The sequence below is a fragment of the Acanthopagrus latus genome, chromosome 14 (assembly GCF_904848185.1).
Source record: "Acanthopagrus latus isolate v.2019 chromosome 14, fAcaLat1.1, whole genome shotgun sequence".
Classification (NCBI taxonomy): Eukaryota; Metazoa; Chordata; class Actinopteri; order Spariformes; family Sparidae; genus Acanthopagrus; species Acanthopagrus latus.
The window spans coordinates 3,485,153-3,506,147 of NC_051052.1; the positions used below are offsets into that span (position 1 = coordinate 3,485,153).

The 20,995-nt window shown below is 40.6% G+C and overlaps 1 protein-coding gene across 2 annotated transcripts in view; it reads right to left on the reverse strand.

Moving 5' to 3' along the window:
• scube1 (signal peptide, CUB domain, EGF-like 1) overlaps window positions 1–20,995 on the reverse strand; it is a 126,856-nt gene that overhangs the window by 92,138 nt on the left and 13,723 nt on the right. For both annotated transcript variants that reach the window (XM_037122243.1, XM_037122242.1), the window contains exon 3: window positions 7,269–7,394. In XM_037122243.1, coding sequence (XP_036978138.1) covers window positions 7,269–7,394 — 126 coding nt within the window. The remainder of the gene's footprint in view (window positions 1–7,268; window positions 7,395–20,995) is intronic.

The following is a 20,995-nucleotide window of genomic DNA, read 5'->3' on the forward strand; positions in this document are numbered from 1 at the left end:
ATTAGTGCTTTAACTTGTTGACACTGTGCATCTGGGAGATGATGGAGTGACTTCCTGTACACTCACGCAAACTGACTTTTTTTTTTTTTTCAATGCTGCAATTTTCCAGAGTGTAGTTTGTCATCCAAGGCTCATTCAGAACACCACAAGGTTCTGAGGTTTCTGAATATGATGCTTTGGGTCCATTAAAAGCCACACAGTCTTTATTGTTTTTCACAGGCAGGCCCAGAGCGTGCAAGTAAATTGAGTGTTAACTTTGAGGGAGAAATAAACAAGTTAGACAAAAATGTTGTTTTCAAATGGAGCTGTTGCACTTTGATGGTGACTTTACAGTACAGTTCACTCCAAGTGCATTAAGACTGTCAGTCTTACACCAAAGCTCTGCACTGGTCTTCACTCTTCAGTATCTGCCGCCTCTGCCTCTGAACCCTAAAGCTTACAGCAAATGCCCTCTGATGACAGGGGCTTGTCATTATATTTTTAGCTATGATTAATCAGTCAGAAAGCAGAGGGGTTACAATTAGCAGGTTCTACATTTCTAGAGAACACATCTGATTTTAATTCATGACATCTTTGAACTCATCGGCGCTAAGCCACATGAGCCTAGACATCGTCTCTTGATGTACATGGACTGCCACAATAAATGCATGTTTGCACGTACAAATGGCATGAGACAGGGAGCGTTAGTGATCATGTGACACAAAGTGTGCAGTAAATCTGCTGAATAAGACACTATAGCATTAGAACAAACACAGCTCCTTGTTGACGGGAAGCGTGAAGCTGAAGGTTTGAGCTAGGCTTATACTGAGGTTTGACAATAGGCCGACCTGTCAGTCTCTCAAAGTTCTGTTTATATGGTTACCATGCATCACAGGCCACTATTTATGTCGACAGTTGGTGATGACAATAAACACAAAGCATCAGAGAGGCTGGTGACAATGAGTCAATACACGGGAATGCATGACCCAATCTGCAGTGTCGTATATCTTCTCAAAGGGAGCTAAATACAGACTCATCATATGTAACAAGCATCAACGGTGAAATATAACCTTAGCCCCCCGGACTTCTTTTGCTCAATGGAGCTTGATATGTGGATTCAATTATTTTGTCCGAAAAATAAGGCATCCCACATTGGAAAAAACAGACGTTCTGTTCGCAAATACAGCAAACTGAGACCATTCAAGAAGAAAGCTGTCATTGGGTTATTTCAGTTCTAAGAGAATCTGAAACTAGTCAAGTTGCCTGCAATATAGCACTTAGAATCATGACCTAGATGACTGAGAACCTCTACCAACCTTCACTGGGTACAAAACGAACTTGGAGTGAGTAAACTAAATGTCATTAAAAATTAAATAATTGTATTCCGCCCATACAACCCCAATTTCCCAAAAGTTGGAAGACTGGGTACGTGTTAATTTGCTAAATCTTTTTGACATATACCCAACTGAAATTGGTGTAATAAAAATATATTTAATGTTTTACCTTGTCAACTTTTTGATATTGTAAATATATGCTTATTGTGAAAAACAATAATAATAATAAAAATGACTGGGAAAGTTGAGGAACATTTGTTTGGAGGATTCCACAGGTAAACAGGTTCATTGGTAACAGGTGATAGTATCATGAGAATGAAAGGAGGACCAAATCCGGCGGTGTGTTTCCAATAGCGTTTCGCGCAATGCCAGATTTCGTTTGAGGGTACACTAACAGACCTGCCAGTCTACCGTGTCACTGTCACATTTGTCTTTGCCTAACCTATTCCTCCATTGCTCTAGTCATTATCGCCCCCTGCTGGCACTGCACTTTCATACACAAATTAACTTTTTCGCGCCTATACACAAGGTAAACCATCACATTCACAAACTGTCTACTAATATACCGACGGGCCTTCTACACCCATTGCTGTGTAAACTGCGCTTGTCGTTCAAAAGTAAGGATGAGCTGAGGCCCTCCTTTGTGAAACACATGACTGTATAAAGGATATTATTACTTAGGAACACTTCATAAAACTGTTGTTGGTAAACACGGGTCATTTGCAAATTATTACTTTTTCATTTATTTAAGTTTTACACTGCATCCCAACTTGTTAAGAATTGGATTTGTAAAATCAACTGACTTAGAGATGAAAAATATTACGAAAGAGCAATTGATTGAAATAAACCATTAACAACTGTAAGTGTCATTTATACAATTGTTTAGCTAGCTACTACAGAAAACAGTGGGTTGGTGTTTTCTTTTTCCCCAGTTTGTGGAGTCACTACATAACACCACAAACAACCAATGAATACACTTTCGCATGTTCCAAATGGAGGATCTCTGTTTCTCAAATCACAGCTTCATTGCCTTATTTGTTTTAAATTGTTCTCCCTGCAAGATCAACACAGTATTTAATATTTAGACGAAAGGCTAAGGCCCTCTCAATCTGGCTGACCATGTCGTCTTACATTACTTTTGAGATGTTGGCAAGGTCAAACAACTGGTCACATCGTCAGTGTGTGTGTGTCTGTGTGTGACAGATTTGTGAGAAAACTTGCCCTGCCTGTCATAGTTTTCAGACATAGCCCAGATCCATCACTATGTCTAAATTGAGATCCAACATCCAAAAGCTATCCACCAAGATTTCTTCACTGTGGCCTGGATGCTGCCTGATGCAAGACGTTTCTGTAACAATACTTCTCAAAATGATGCAACAGTTATAATAATTCATTGGCTGTTGTTTATCTATAGCTTCAGCCTGAGGTCTCGTTGCTGCCCTGACCATGACACATTACTGGCATTGTACCATGATGTAGGTTATTAAGTTATTAAGATTATTTTCATTCTTCACATATGGAACAGACAACATAGTTTGAGGGTTCAACTAGTTGCACAAAAAAGCCCATGTCATGTAAATTTGGACTGTGTAACCAAAGGAGTCTCTGCTGTCCAAAGGAAAATCTACTGAGCACAAGGCTAAATTTGGATATTACTCATGTACAAGAGGGAACAGCACTGTCAGGTCAGAACTGTGAAGGTCAGAAAGTCATTCATTAGATAATGATCATTTAATGGATCATACATGTCCAGAGAAAATTCCAACTATCTACCAGCTCAGAGGGCTAACATCTCATTAAATACACGAGTTATGTCTATTTACCAATCAGTCTGTATTTTTGCTGCTGTTACCTGATGGCGACTAAAGGTTTAGTGAAAACATTCAGTGATCTGTCTGACAAATAGATTTACAAAGCGATGGGAGGGAAGAAGGAAAAAGGACACCAGACAGTTATTAAGGTAATTAGATGGAAGTTAGTACAAGGTCAGCAGACAGACAGGAAGACTATAACAGATCAGACAAAGGAAAAAGGAGAGAGAAAGACAGAAAAAAGACAAATGAAGAGAAGATGGAAAAATGGGCGGAGCATGGCAGGCAGTGAGAGACAGTAAAAGTCTATTTAGGAGGGATGTGGAGAAAATGAGAGAAAATAGAGAGAGAAACAAAAAATAGACAGTAACAAAGAGGAGAGGAGAGAAGAGGAAAGGAGAGGAGAGGAGAGAAGAGGAAGAATGAGCAATAGAAGTGCAGAGTAAAATAAGACAGAACGGAAAGAGAAACATCACAGCGCCTGTATGCGCTTTGATTTTGATCACATAGATCTTTCATCTGATTTCACACTTTACTGCCTCGTTTGAACTCAGCAACCCGCTTTTAATTAGCAGCACTTCATTAAGACTGCATGGCCCGCATCCAGTCAACATCCAATAAAGTATGTCTCTGGGTTAAAGTCAGAGACGGGCTGGCTTCCTCTCGCCGGGCCATAAAGAGTAGGTGATGACAATCCTCATGTGACTCAGTTTGTAGCATATGAATTAGTGGCACAAACACGTGCGGTGAAATCCCACCAACTTCACACCCTCCTCTTAAGTTAAGTTACAACCAGGGTTTCATATTGTAGTTGTTGTAGTCATTTTTCAGATGGTATCATCAGATTATAAACAGCAGCTTCATATTGTCTAGACTCTGGATCCTGAGGCAACCACCGCAGCTTAGGCTCATGTAGGAATGACTTCAACTGCGCTTCTTTTAATGACCACTAGATGCTGGCATAACAGAATAAACCCTAACTTTATGGAAGTTCTGAGGAAAACCTATAACTTCTACCAAGATAAGTCCCCAATTTATGTTATTTCCTCTGTATTTCTTAGTGGTAATCACAAGAACATAGATACTGTTTAATTTAGAAAATATCAAGACTTGAATGATAGGCTGACAATTTTAAAAAACCTGTACTAAAACAGTTGTATCTACACAGTACTTATCTACACTGCAATCATTTCTGCTTGGAACTGTGATTTTGGGAGATGCCTTATTGACTTGTCTAACTGAGAATAACTTGGCTTCTGATACACTTTAGAATGTACATTATATGGACTGTAGATGTCATCCTCCATCACTTACATTGAAAGCATGTTCATTGGATGATAGAATGATTACAGAAACTGATGATGATTTTAGGTGCAATGTGAACGTATCTTTTAAATTGTATGAAAAAGATATGTTTGACCTTGACTGACAGGCATCTTCATATTTCACCATCCAGTTGTCATGGCTGTCAAGTGCTGTCCAACCTCAGCTTCAGCTTCAAGGCACCGTTTTACTAGAATTACGAAGGAGTTGATGTAGAATGAATCACAATAACATTTTGGTAAATATGGACATTAATTAGAATGGAGACTGCTCAGTTGTCTCATGACATACAGTTTTTCTGAATTTACAAAGAACCCAGGTCAGAAAGAAGCTCTGAGCCTACAGCATAAGACCTGCATTATGTAACTTTATTTTTGCTTTGAGTTAGGCAAATATTTCAGTTTGGTTAAACCTTGTTTCAACCTGTGTAAGACCTGTGACTCCTACTGTTGTAAAGAAGTTTCCATCAGTGACTCTGTCTTGCATCCCAAAATAGCCAGGGAGCAAAATGCTATGATGATGGATGTTCATGCTGGTAAAATCTATGAAAATTATTCCCAGGTCTAGAGGAACTGTTAGTCAGTCAGTATACAGCCTTGGCATAAAATAAAACTGATTCACTGTATTCACTGGATGATCTCTTTTGTTTTGACACAATGGAAACTGCTAAAAGATATTAACAGAAATATACTGGTTATTAGTTATACTGGCTATCCGCAGTATTTGGCAGTGGAACTGTGGTGTAATAAATGTTTTCATCGACTGTGTGACTAATGACAGTTTAATTTCTGTAAAACATAACTTTATTTGTGCAGCCAAACTTTACTCATCCAATAGAAACCAAAGAGGCCAGCTGGAAGCACAGGCATCGATTTTTATTGAACATCTTTTGTCATGTTTGTGTATGGAGGAACATTTGAATTCAGATGGCGGGGAGTCTCTGCTTTATCTCAGCTGTCTAAAAGTCATTCCTGTGTGGTGAACCCACAACTCAGCAGCCATTCTGCACTACTGGCTGCTGCTATTACCACTCAATCTCTCACTCAATCTCTCCAAAGTCTCAAGGAATGAGTTACAACACTTAGAAAAGCCAAAATGTATCCCACTAAAGACACAGGGGCATCCAGAATCACATGTTTTTTGTTTTTTTTTATGTTTCTGATTTTATTTAGCCCTCGTCTGTCAGCAGTGAGGGCTGACAGGATAAAATGTAGCTGAGCACATCCATGCAGAACAATGTGTTGCTTGGGACAGAAAAGACATTAGTCTGGCTGACATTAAGTCAATAACACAGTGCTGGGGCTAAATCGGCTGGATCTGTCAGTAGTAAAGCACAGCCAGATATCTGTAGGAGAACTTTTCAACTCTGAGCGCCCTCCCAACAGCACAAATCATGGAAAACCTCCAAACGATGACAGAGGAACTCTCAAGAGAAAGGCAAGCTGAGCCAGACGGGCTTAGGAGATACAGGGACACATGCACACAACATACACACGCACACACACCCTTAAGAACACTCTCTAAAGCACAGAGAGACATAAGCAGTATTCACAATCACATACAGAGTGGTGGATGGATGCATATACACACACACATGCACATGCACACGCATCCACACACACACACAACTTAAATACTCACCCATGCACAGCAAGTATATATCAACATTTAGACACACAGTTAAAATGAACCATATAGTCCATATAGTTGAAAAAAAGGCTTCCCACGGGCCTTAAAATCCTCTCTTAATTGTCTGCTCTATTCAAACATGTGGCTCACCCGGATTTAGGACTAGTGAGCTGGTAGGGTAAATTCCAGGGCAAATAATGCAGACATTTGTGTTCACACATATAGCTCCTCTGGGCAAATTCTGGATAAATCCAGATGTGAAAGGGACTAAGTCTATAAAGAGGTCATATAATGCTAATTTTCATGTTCATACTTTTATTTGGGAGTCCAAGCATAAAAGGTTTACATACTTAAATTTTAATTTTGAAAAAAAAAGTACATTTATTTTATTATTCATTAATAATAATAATTCAATTATTTATATTTTATTCACATGGTGCATTGCTGCAGCATCCTTTTACACATTGTATGTACTGAACGCTCTGTTTTAGCTACAGAGTGAGGCATCTCGCCTTTGTTCAATCTATGGTGAGAGTTGCAGATGGGCATTACTTAACAGGCAGGATGTATCAAAAAGGGCTTGACTGTTTTTGGTTCAGCACACAAGTGTATCGATATGTCTCAGCTTTTTGTAATTCAGTCCCACTGAGCATCAACATAGCCAGACAAAATTCCATAATAGGACATGAAGGTAATTTGTTTAGGATGATCAAGATGTGGATTTTACTTAAAAATTAGGAAAATGGGAAAGCCAAAGTACTCTGTATTTACTTTTTGTAAAATAGATTTTCATTCTAAAATTATTTATTTTTTTAAGAGAAGGAATTTTCTGAAGCTCTCTGTTACGAATTTTATTTTAAAATGCAGTCCTTATTTCACTTGAGATAGGTACAGAAAGTGAATTAATTCCATTGCTTCTCTCCCTGTTGTTGCACCTGAACCATACCTGCAGCTGCCAGTAGTTTGACTGATTCATACGAGCGCAAAGTCTGGAAAGATGGAGTTGCATGATCACGTAAGTTAACAACAAGACTTGTCTTACAACAAGACATTACTATTTTGTACACTGTCCCCATAGACATTTAGTACAGCCACTCATTAATCATAAGGTCCATCAGGATCTGAGGCAGACACACACACACACACACACACACACACACACACACACACACACACAAAGACTGTTACTTACCGAGACAGTTGTGTCCATCATGGGCCAGCATGAATCCATCGTAGCAGGTGCACCTGTAGTTACCAGGTATGTTGATGCATTCATGGACACAGCCCCCATTGTAGTCGTTCTCACACTCATCCATGTCTGGAAAAGAAAGGTGGTTGTGTTACTGTAAAACAGAGGGCTGCGGTTAGTTTCCGCTTGTTTATTTGTTTTAGTAGTTAAGGCTGTCATTCTCATTTAAGTTATGCTGCTGATGTCTGCACACAGTCAGAAGAATCAGAAGCTGGTTTCCATCTTTCGGAGGCTTCTTCTTGGTATTCATTCCTGAGAAGTTCTTGTTCTTCCGGGATGAGATCATCCATCATTGCAAACATGAAACAGTTGGTGTGGACAAAGTGTTTTCTTGTCAATGGAATGCAATGTTACAATCCTTCCTGTCAATCACTGGATACATTAATGTTTTTATATTTCAGGCATCTCAGGCAGACGATTTGCAGGCATTTCTGAAGTGCTTTTCCAGTCTACTGACTGCTCAAAGAACTTTACAGAGCTTGTCACATTCAGCTAGTCACAATACTCATATTCATACACTAAAGGTACAAGGTACAATTTATGGTTCAGTATCTTGCTCATACTACGACATCAAGCTGCCCATAAAGCTTTTGTTTAAGAAGGTGACACCAAATTATGGGTATTTTAAATTATGGGTTTATGGGTAGAGAAATAAAATCCTGCACAAGCAATTACATATTCTGTGTAAATAGTGCAATGCAGTCATTAAAGGAAAATATATACAGAGAGCCTTTGTCACCCTCCCCTGTGGGCAGTGAGTCCAGATGAGCGCCATTAAAATTTTCAATACTGGAGGTCAGAGTGGCTTAATAAAATGACTGATGACAGTATTACTACAGCATGTCCATGGAAGGGGACAGAGATGAGGATGAGGAGCAGCATTACAGTGCAGTAATGGCGGATATTCAGAAAGGGATATGGAGGACTAGTTGGGTGCGGGTGAGAAGGGAGAGGAGAATGTCAGTCCGTGTTTATTCGTCTGGAGATCCACCCTCACCCCCATCTCCATCCTGAGCCAGCAGAGGCTTTCACAGGAGCCGCTCACAAGTGGTTGCCATGCAGAGCCACTTAAACAAACAGTGCTCCCCCTCCGTGTGAACAGCAGGAGATCTGCCAGGCAGCGAGGAAGAGCCTGTCCCATGTCCCCCTCCTCCTCCTACTCCTCCCTCTGTACTGAGGATAACACAGCGCAGGTATGGACCATCTCCTTCACCCTGTCGCTTCCTCGTGCCAAATAGTTTGATGAATGCAAAGTCAGTCGGGGTATTTCAATCTACAGTCTGTCAGCACCCCGTCCTTCACTCTCTTCCTGTCTCCAAACTCTCTCCCCCCATTCTGCCTCCTCTCATTTCATTTTACACCATGGCTGTCAACAGTCCTCTTACATACCTGCTAGCTTATCTGTCTGCTCGCCCGCCTGTCAGTCTGACTGTTTGTCTATCTGTCCTGCAGTTGTCCAACAGTGTGACCACTGATATCAATAAAGTCCCAACCCCCCCTTCCTTGAAGGTATGAAAACAGAGATACTTTGTATATATTATGTAATCCACTGTTAAACCACTACAACCCCAAACAAAAACAATGGAATCAATTCAACACCACATTCTTTTATAATCACTGCAAATTACAATAATTTAAGAATTTCAATCCCTCTCAGTGTGGAATAGCTTCTGTATGAGCATGTTACAATCACAACACATTCAGTCTATTGAATGTCCCCCCCCCCCCCCCAGAGTTCCCAAGTGGTTTCATTGTTGGTGCCGCTGTGACAAAAACATCTCAATAATTTCTCAGAGAACCAACCACCAACAAACATGACAAAATGTGAGTTTATTGCTTCATTTAGTCTATAATGGAGACATGAAAGCAGATAGGACCTCTTAGTAGTCTCTTTGAAAACACATAAATTAGTCTCTTCATGCTGGAAGGCTATGTAAGGCAACCATCAGCATGCTAACACTCTCACAATAATAATTCTATAAGGTTGATTTTCAGCAGACATAAAATGAACCTTGTTCTGGATCATTAGTATTTGAGCATGCAAACATTTGGGAATTAGCACAGAAAACAAGGGTCAGCCTCATGGTGCCGCAACGGTAAGACTCAGGGTATAGCGAAAGTCGGTGAAATTCGTTGTCTGAGGAGCACAAATGTGCCATGCCATGCCGACAACCATGACATTAAAACTGCTAAAGATGGCTTGTTTACGTTATTTACTTCTTACAACCAACGCTGTGGTAACAAATATGTTTGGAGAAGACAATACCACCCAATTGATTTTTGTTATCCACATAAATACGTGTAAAGTTGCAAAAGGTTCAAACCAAGTGTATCCACAAAACACCGACTGATATGTACAACTGATTTCCAACAATATCTGGTCATAGCAACTTAAGTTTGATTCATATATTAATGGTTATTTTTGTGCAAAAGAAAAAAGTCAACACAAAAATTAAGCTCATTTACTGGGGATGCACAATAATTGTCAAGTTGATAAATTATTGGCCTAATAATGGGAAATCTGAATTGGTTGTAAATGCTGGAAGCGAATATAGTTTTTCTAGAGATGAAGTTATTTTCTTATTTTTATTATTCATTCGTATCATTCACACTAATGTTAGAAATATTCAGCCTTTTCTGTGAACTTTTCCCCTTTATAATGAATACTAGAATGTTTACATTCACACATTGAAATGTTCCACATTTTGTGTCAGAGTGACATAAGGACATTTTTTAAGGACAAGTTTGTTGGCAATATGTAATATATGTACTGCAAGGGTTCTGAGAGTACAAAAAAGTGTGTTTTATAAAACGCTTAAATTGTTGTGAGCTCCGCAAAGTGTATTTAAGTGTATCAAGCAGTAGCAGCTAGCTTTGCCTCACTAACAGGAGGAGTGCACCTCACCTACAACAATGCCTGTTCAACAGGTATTTGAACGTGGTTGAAGACCTAGGATTTCACTGGCTAATGGCACATTTGGAACCCTGGTGTTCTCTCCTGAATCACTACTGCTACACTGCAGAGGTAATGTTTGATGGGGTAATGTTCTATGAAAACTAAGATTTTAGAAAAACTAACCTCATCCTCCAGTGCTTAGTAGCATAACTGTTCCCTAACCCGTTTCTATTTATTATTGTTTAACATGCAGACTAAGCTTCTATAATTATTTTGTTCTATAAAAGCCTCTGTTTTTGTATTGTGTATTTAGTTAGTTAGTATTTAGGTCTCATTTGACATTTTATGTTAAGGCATTTATTTTCATAGAGCAAAATGCTACATAAAAGTATGTTTGATGGTTTTCAGTATATTTAGCTAGTAAAAATAACGAAACATTTGAAGAGTCAGAACTGTTCTTTGTTTTGTGGGTGATAGTGATGTCAGTTAGATGGTTTGAGCTTTGTAATATTAAATCATTCATCTTTAGTCACTACTTTTACCCTCAGGTGCACATAAATTACACCTTCAGAACTCTTAAAATACAAAAATGTAGACACAAAATGATCAGTTGTTATCAGTTATCTGTTGTAAGAGGCAGGTAATTATTGGTATCAGTTCCAGTAACTCCATATCTTGCATCCCTAGCAATTAGGGTTTCTTCTACATGGATTTGGCAACACAAATCTCAATCACAAATCACAAACTTACAGACATAATGTTTCAGAGACATGGTTGCTGTGATGGTGCGTGGGTGTATGTGGCGCTTATACGCTGGTGTGACTGAAGCAGATCTTTAAATCAGACTTCATAACAGATCTTCAGTGGACTGTATTTGTTTTGCAGCACTATTATTGGCCTGCATATGAGCCCAGGCTTTGTTTGTTTGGATCACAGATTTCCTCAGGAAGTGGTGGAACTGTCAATGACTCAGGTTGCCAGGCTTGATCAATGGGTGGAGGCCTGTAGCTCCAAGCAGGACTTGAGACACTGGCACACTGCAGCAACACATGCACATACACACACACACATACACACACACACGCGCATGCACACATGCATGCACACACACACACACGCGCGTGCACACACACACACACACACACACACACACATTAAACACTGAGACATGGCTCTCAGCCTCCACATCCTGCATGTGGACGTAACCCAGACCTGGATATTGAGCATATACAAACACTAACACACACACAGCACGCACAGGCATCAACACTGTAACACATGCAATTGTAACAATCCACATTTGCATTCTGATGCACATGTCACAAGTACAGTCAGGATCATGTATATATCAAATACAAATGCAATGCAATTCAAATGCACAAACATATAAAACAATGCATACCCAATCAAATTTGTCTCCCACACTTGTCTCCCACACTATTCACAGACAGCTTCTATCCACAAAACTCTTCCATTCAGCTGATTAACATTGTGATTCTGGCTCGAGTGCGATCACTTTGAAGAGTCCAAAGGCAGGCGGACATAAACAACAAAAGATCCTCATCTGAGAGCTTTCACTTGGTTAGAAACCATCACGACAAAAGCCAAATCAATGCCACATTCTGCACCATGAACCACCGCAGACATGTTTACCGGAAGCCAATTACGCAGGCCAAGAAACACATCAGTGCATTTTAATTCTGTTTGTCTGATCTCTGACAAAGGAACTCTGTCTCTGTACTTGAAGGACCACTGCAGCATGATTAGGGTTCAAAGGAATACTCATATCCACACATACTCACATGTCTTAGATGAGATTACACAACAAGTCTATGCTTTAAATACCTTAACATGAAACAGTGGCCAAAGCCTCCTTCAAGCGGTTCACTAACTGACATACATACATACATACATACATACATACATACATACATACATACATACATACATACATTAACTGAATGTGTGTTAAAACAGACAGAGTTCATCTTCAGGTATGGAAAATGTAAAAAATGACCAAAAAAAAAAAAGCAATTATGGTGGAATTAAAGCGCATGAGCATTGTCTATACAAACTCCATCACTGGCTTATCCTAAAAGGCATTTGCAACCAATTAGCATGAGCTGGAGTGGGCGACTGTTTGGGGTGAGGTTGTTTGGACACTTTGCTGTGCTGCCAGCTCAGATGGCGTGTTCCAGCACAATGTGGCACTTCCTATGTGTTCTGCTTTTCATCTGTCCGAGATGACGAGAGAAGGTAAAGACTGATTAATTGGTGCCTGAGTCCCCTAAAACAGGGAGACAGACTACATTCACACCAAGTTGGCAGTTGAAAGCACATCTTGGTCTCTGTTTGGGAGTACCTTTCACATTTTGCAAAACCATTACATTTAATACTAGTCTACAGGACTGGACAAAACAGTTTTTTATAGAGAGTAGGAGGAACAACACTTTCCAAACTCATTCTTGAAAACACTCCTGTAAAACAAGTACTCTAAATCATTTGTAAGATTAAGATCCGTCAGCATTAGTGTGGATGTTGTCTGGGGAAGAGTGAACCATGAGGGCTGTGGACAGTTCCAAGTGTTTCAGTGACATAAGACTAAATTATGTCATAAATAACCAGAGCTCCAAACTTTTATCACCAATGCCCATTAACATCCCTAAAAACTACTTTAACCTTTCTGGAAGAGTATACATTTTCTTAAAATCAAAATGTTGTATCTTTACTTTGTTATTATCACCATCTATCAACTTGCTAGTCACTCTTTCAAAGTACTTTTACTTCCAAACTGTACTCAGCTAAAGTACTTAAGTACATTTTGTACTATATACTAATTGTGTTGTGATCTTAAAGCTCTGTTAGCTGTAAGCTATAAGCTCTGTAGCTTTTAGCGTGGATATTGACAATGCAATGTTTTCATGGATAAAATAGGGTGTGTCCCTTGTTGATAGAGTTTATTGCGTCTTTTAGGATTTTAGTGTATCACATTTTTCCCGCGGCCTCTTGCTTAGCAGTGAGCCAGTGATAGCCTAGGAACAAGCACTGACACAGCGCCATGTGAGACAATAGTAAAAGCTTTGATGTGTGTTGCACCTAGTCAGCATTGGTTCACTTTGTCAATTGCTAGGCAACAGTTATAGATACAGTCGTAGAAAAATGCCTTTCATCCCAGAGGCATCCCTGGGAAGATCTCCTTTCCAAACACATTTTTACCATGCTCCAAGGACAATACAGCATCATTAGTCTCAAGCCTTGAAGATACAGCACTTTAATATGATGTGTGACAGTTGTATATAAGGGTTGGAGGACTTGTGATGATAGTTTCAATAAAACTGAAATTTACTGAGATACCCTGCCACATGGTGCCTAATATTAATCAAGGTCTCAAAAGCGAAGTTCCTACATTTCCTATAATGCAACCAGGAAAGAGTGAGTGCTCCTTTAATGGACACATCCACAATGGTACACTGTATCAAAGTATCAAGACAGACCTGAACAGTATGGAGTACATTTGTCTAGTTATAGCTGGAAAAGGAAATACTTACCAAGAGTTCATAATGAAAGTTAAATTCATCTAGTATGGGGTTGGCGCTAAAACACCAGATGCTTCAAATAGCAGTAGGAGTGTTCTTTCTATTTTTCTATATCATTGTGTTTTTGGAATGCAAGGCCAATAAACTTACTTTTCACAGGCAGACTGACTGACACTATTGCTAACAATGCAATGAAGTTACTGTCACTTCCTGTCCCATCTGAGTCTCTGTGCTCCTTTAGTTAGTGTTTCAGTGTAATGCCTTACACAATCTAGTCTGGGTATTCGTGAGACAAGTTAGTTCATATGACGTGATGCTGACCACATCTTAAGCCAAGAGTGTTTATAGCTCTCCAAACTGCACTCAAAGATGGGGTGAAAAGTCAAAATGGCACACAATCTGTACCTCAAAGATTCTTTAAACAGATTAGTCTGAGGTTTATTTTTCAGTGCCCAGCAATTTCCGACCATCTTTACATGCACATAATATTCGGGTTTTTGCTCCTATTCTGAAAAGACACATTTCCTAATAAGCTGTTTATATGGCTAATGATGATCCTGTTTGCATGGAGCAATAGATAATCTAAACAAATATGTCCTAACATTTTTTTTATTGCATCAAAAACATGGATGCATTAAAATAAGAGTGCTACATTCCATTCTTTGGAACATCCAATTGAAATATGCTGTTTACCTGACCTACATCAAATGTCTTAATATTGTCATAAAATTAGTTTGCATGTTAAAGCACAACTACCATGACAAGACATGCATGCAATTTAACCAATTAAATGTGAAGATTCTGGGTTTCTGCTTGTGACAATAAAGAAGGTTGGGTGGATGTATGGTGGAAGGGGATCAGAAGCATGTATATGTGCATGTGTGACAAAGATATTTGGCGAAGGTGGGAGAGGGTGGTTGTGGGAGGAGGAGGGTGCCTCGTTGGGCCTACTTGGCCCCAAACGGTGCCACTTCCTGCCCCTGAGCTGTTGTTGACAGCTGTCTGACAGCAGTGCCCCGACAGCTTTGGACCGGCTGCTGCTTCCGCTCACATGCGCATGTTTTCTAATTGCCGGGGAATTGTTTATGCTCGACGTCTCATCAAGCAAATTAGGCACCTTCACCGATGGCCGCTATCTGGACCGACATAAAGAAGGGCAGAGAAAGTCAAGGAGGGGGGATGTCGCGGGGTTATGCTTTCATTTCATGCAGGTTTCTGTGAGCTTGGATTCATTCAATCTCTGCTGCCATTATGTTTTCGCTTACCTATTTTCCCTGCATACGTTAAAATGATACAGGATTAGTATCCAGGAAATGGTGTTAAACTTCTGCTTGCTGATGAGGGAACCATTATAAAACTGAACATGGATCAAACATTGGTACACAAGCGTGGAGCATCGCAGTGGGGTTGGGGTTGGGGTGAGTTGGGGGGGGGGGGGGAGCAATTATACGCAATTTGTAACAAGTACCACAAAGTATGCACAGTCACTGCATTTGTAATTTACAGATCCACTGATGTGACAGGGTTCAGCCACAGTCACAAACCCACACAAAATTATCATCCAGCCCTGCAGCTTTACGGAGCTGCTGAGCCTTTGTTTGCTCATAGTTGTGGCTTCACAATACATTTACTTAATGATTCATTCTCACCATTCCTACTGTATCAGCCCTGCCTCTAGGCAGCAGTTATCAGCAGAAAAGTTACTGACAGACCCAAATTACGCTACCTGCCGAGCACCAAGCAACACACAACCACAGCAACTACTACTTTCTCAGGAGCTGATAAAGACCAAAGCAGAGTTAAAAGGAGAATAAGACTTCTGCCCTTCACATGGCTAGAAATACAACACCAAGTTGCTGATGTTCTTTCGAACTTGCTAAAGTGTACTGTTTGCGAACGTTTTAGCAATATAAACATTACCAGGTGATTAAAAATTATGTGAGGTCTGTGTCAGATTGTAAAGCCTCCTCCTGCCCCCTAAATTGACAAGATGGTCAAAAAAGCTATACAAATATAAGGTAAATATTTCAAGCATGTTCACTTTACATTTTGTAAAACAAATACCTCAACATTCAGGTCGTTCAGCCTGGCAGCGAAAAACTAGCAGCTCTTGTAAAGTTAGCAGCTAGCAACTGATGCTAGTTGGCTTAATATCTAACTAGATCTAAAATCTGATATCTAACTAATCCAGAGCTACAAGGAGAATAAATATTTGACTTCAGTGACTTTTCAGTGTTGTTTCATGCCTGCTGACAGTTTGAGTGTGCACATTTGTTACATTATTTGTCAAATTGTCTTAGATTATAATACAGAGGAAAGGAAGAGCACAGCTGTTTTTAATGACATTGATGACAGTTGGTTTTGGCGGGCACACTGGCTGACCGAAGCCCTCATTAATAGTATTAGTCGCACCTGTGTCTTTCCTGCCATTTCAAGATGTATGCTATGCAAAAGACTAAATGGTGCTTGTTTCCAGTATGAATTTCCAGATATATGACCATGTTTTAGCTAAAAACATGGTACACAAACCGCAAGACTACATACAAGTACATAACAAGCTAACATAATGGTCATAAACGAGGGAAACCAAAGTTGGAGAAGCAGAGTGAGTATTAGACTCACATCCATCAGGTGGCCATGACCGGACAACTACAAATCAATGCTAGTGCAACTCAATGGCTGTGTACTCAAATAATTGTTTCCCCAACACATTAGCTGCAACATCATCTTACTTGTCAGGTCAGTGTGTGTCAATTTATTTTCAGCTGTCCCCAGTGACCAGACGAAAATAAAGACTATATTCTACTACTTGGCTGCTAGATTCTGATATGAAGTTGTTGAGAAAACCATGATACTCAAAGCCGGACAAAAGAAGGTGGCACATCTAGCTAACATAATCTCTCTCTGGAAATTCTTGCAAAGGCACAGATATTCTTCTCAGATATTTTCATTATACAAGATGGCAACAAATCTTTGATGAAACCATTGCACACTACCTACCCATTACCAAATGGACAGAAAGCTAATGTTAGCGGTACTAGCAAACTCACATAATGACTCCAAATGAAAGTAGATGCTGCTTCATGTTTTAGCCATTCAGACTAAACACTAAGATGTAGGTCTGGGACGACGTGTCGATATAGTCGACGTAATCAACAACACAAATTCATTGACATGAATAATTTGCGTCGACGCGTCGTCTCAAACAGGAAGTGGTAGTACCCGCAGAGGCTGAGAATAGCCCGTCTCACACAGAGACTCTGCATAAACGCTGCAGTGGCGGTTCGTCAATTCTCCGTCTTTGGTCATTCTCACAGAGCGAAGCCTTGCTGGAGTGAAGACAAACCGCCGTGTAATTCACACAGAAAGCTGCGCTGTTGCTCCTATAGAGACGTGACGGTACACGTCAGGATGATGACGTTGGTGTGTTTCCCAGGTGTCCCCGAGTAAATCTAAACCCAGGGACCGTTTATAATGTGTAGTGATTGAGAACCCGGCCCCCTAACATCCTGGAAAGTGAAAGAGTGCATGCACGTATGCTTATCCACAAGGTTGTATGATGACATCTTTTTAACTAGCCTATAGCATGCCTCCCTATAAAGTAAAGGCCACTCATTCTGCTGGATTTTTTTTTCTCCTTCAGTTATGACATACAGAATCAGCATACTCAGCACACATGTAAATCTCAGCTGTGTGAAAGCTTAAGTCAGGGTACCAAACTGTAGGGAGTTTCATTCCTCCCCCCTTGAGATTTTCTGAGTGACATTTCCACCCCGCGGCGCCAGACATAATCCGTCAAAGAGGAAGCGGCTCGGAGATGCTGGCATGAGGTCACTGTATCTATATATAAAGTCTGAGCCTCAGTGAATCTGACCTGCTCCACTGATTCTGAGCACAGAAGAGGCAGACAGAGAGACAGGAGAGGGAAGGAGTTGCACGAAACGGAATCCGTGGTGGGTGGGTGGGTTGCATTTGCATCTGTGTGTGTGTGTGTGTGTGTGTGTGTGCGTGCGTGTGTCTGTAGCTAGCCAGTGAGGGGAGCGGTTGACTGATGACGGAGGAGCAGACGCCAGGCAGACAATGGCCTAGTAATTGTCTGCTACTTCTCCCTCTTGCCCTCCTACCTGTGCTATCTCCCTCGCCATCCATTCGTCCCATGAGATGCCCCTTCTCCCGTCTCTCTCCGTCTCTATAAAGCAGGTCAGGTGTTCGTCAGTGCGTCGCAGAGGAAGAGAGGAGATGTAGAATTCCATCTCAGGCTGGCAGGGTATCTTTCCATTAAGATGTCACAAACCTCAGAAAAGGGTGAAGTTACCACTGCAGTGTCTATTATGAATACATGTTGATTGCCGTCTCTGCTTGTTTATTAAAAAGATTTAGATACAAGGAAATTTTTCACTCAAACTAAAACATTTTCAGCTCATGCAGATTAGGTCTTCACATCTATACACACCATCTTGGGAAGATTAAGGTCTAATTGCATCTTTCCGTTGACTTTATATGCAACACAGTAACCATCCACCTGTTAAAATGTTATCCCTGTTAAACTCCTTTCATACGAAAAGGACAACAAATGAACTAATTGACCCAGAGAGACAAACTGCACAGCCAAACTCTGTGTTTTATAACAGTATCACAGTATTCACAGTGGCATTCTCTTCTACCTGCCTCAAACTTAATTAGCTGCTCTGGCACAGGGATACAATCTTGGACTTCCACTGAGACACGAATGCACACAAAAGTGTTTGTGAATGGAGATGGCAGAGGCTTTGGCGTTAAGACACACAATGAGAGGGAGGAGAGGGAGCTCCTATTCAGCACAGTGGCCTGAGCTGATGAAAACCAATCAATTAGTCCGCTAGTGACAAATACTGGGTAAACCCAAGGGTGGTTTTGCAGGCCTCTGACAGCTCTGTGGCAACCAAACAGATCACTCATCTCTCTGAGCAAAACACAGTCTCAGAATCACAGTACCTTCCCAAAACAATTCTACAATTCTTCTTTGGTGCCATGTCATTTATTATAAAGACTGCCCTCACCTGAAGTTCACCCTCACTGCCTCCAACATTAATCCTAGCACACAAGCCATGTCAAAATAAAAAAATAAGGAGTGAAACTCGGTCCGGGGTGGACATTTACAAGACTTAAAAGGCTTGACATTTCATATTGTTGTTAAGATGGATTTTTTGCAGCACGAATGCCATCGCTAATCTCCATAAATTCATGGAGTTTTTCTGCCCTGAACTCTGAAAACACAGCAGTCTCTTTGATTCGCAAGTGAATCATCTTATCATAACTCTTAACTCTCTGCTTGGTAAACAAGTGCACAATACTCTATCAACAGTTTCACTAGATCTCTGTATAAACAGGCAGATAACTCTGGCACTGTTCTTTGCACACACACACACACACACACATACACAAGCACATGTTCTGTAAAGCTGGCTTGACTGATACACAGCTCCTCCCACATATTCTTCATTTGACAGCACAGGGATAAAAGTTCACATTTTTCCATAACGAGCCGGCAGTATCAGCTCGTGGAAAAGTCTACAGAGAGGGCAGCATTCATAAATGCAAGATCAGATTTCAGTGGCGCACACTTTTCGGAGAAGTACATTCACTTGAGAAAATGACTTCTCTGAGGACACAGTCCCGATGGGGGCACTGGCAAGCTGGGAAATAAAAAGGGAACCATCCACGGTCACCTGTCTGGAGGAAACTTGCTGTGTCTGGGATGTGATCCCACTGAGTCCTGCTGAACTACCGGACAGCCGGCAGAACAATGCAGCCTGCAAGCTGCTAATTTGTAGTGCCGATGTGTAGCAGAGGCTGAGAGCACAGGTCGTCTCCCTTGGTCACCAGGGCTCGAATCCCAGCCGTTACAAAAGCACAAGGCGAGCCAGAGTTTTCTCAATGTGAAGCCACACAGGCCACATGTCTCTGGAAGCTCTAAACTGCAAATTAATACAGTGATCATAGTGCAGCAGATTAATAGCATATTTTAAGAGAATCGTTCAAATTGGTATACAAGCATGAAATTTGGCACAGATACTCTCTAAGGGTCACTTTTTGGGAAAAAGGCGTTGGCCACCCAAAAATTCAACATGGCGGCCATTTTTTCAAGAAGGCCACTATTTCTGTCAAATGCTCATTATGTCAATCATTCAAACAGTGATATAGGCATAACATTTTATGAAAATACTCTCTTAATAATGTCTTTTTGGAAAACGGTGCTTGTCCCTCAAAAATTCAAGATGGCAACCATTTTTCAAGTTGGCCACTATTTCTCTTGAATCCTTACATCAATTTTTCAAATGGTGATGCTATCATCAAATTTGGTACAAATATTCTTCAAGGTACATTCTCATGTAAAAAGGTGTGTGCCACTCAAAAATTCAAGATGGCGACCATTTTCAAGATGGCCATCATTTCTATCAGAGCTCAATTTAATGTGTTGTGGACAGTTTTGTTTAATAGAGTAAACATCGTTACACAACCAGGGTACACTGGTGACTTCACTGCTGTGGAACTCAGCATGGGGTTCAATGTCAGCTGATCTAGTTTTACTTACAACGTGGTTCTTGACTAGTAGTAATAGTATAGCTAAGTTTAGTGTCCCAGCAGTCCATCATCAATTAGCTAGTAATAGATGCAGTTAGATAGCTGCACCTGAACTGACAGATTGTGCCAGCACGGGAAAGCTGAGAAATAGAGAGGGGCAATACATGACTTGTTCATGTATGCTTACCTGGAAGGTGTACAGATCACACAGGACTTACATGGCACTGGATGAATGATCGGGCTAGGTGTAGGTGACACGAACCAAGTCTTAGCCCATGCCTGAATGTGTACTATGTCTACGATTGAAGTTGTAAAAGGATAACCCCTCGGCCTGAATCAGACAACAAACCCCATACACTACCACCAAAAAGATTGAAGACATTTGAGGACTATGCAGCACTGGATGTTCTACCCAGTATACATGCTTATACCATGAAGTACAAGAGCACACATATTGTGTTTGATGTGTACAATCCATCAAGCCTCAAAATGGAAACAAGATCTAAACGACGCCATGGAGGTCGACGCCAAGTGACAAACAAGAATAAAGTTCCATCAAATTGGCGCAATTCCCTGAGACATAATGATGACAAAACAGACCTCTTCCACTTTCTGGCTGACAAGCTTGCTCAAATGACTGTGCCAAACGTAGTTGTTGTAACCAAGGGAATCGA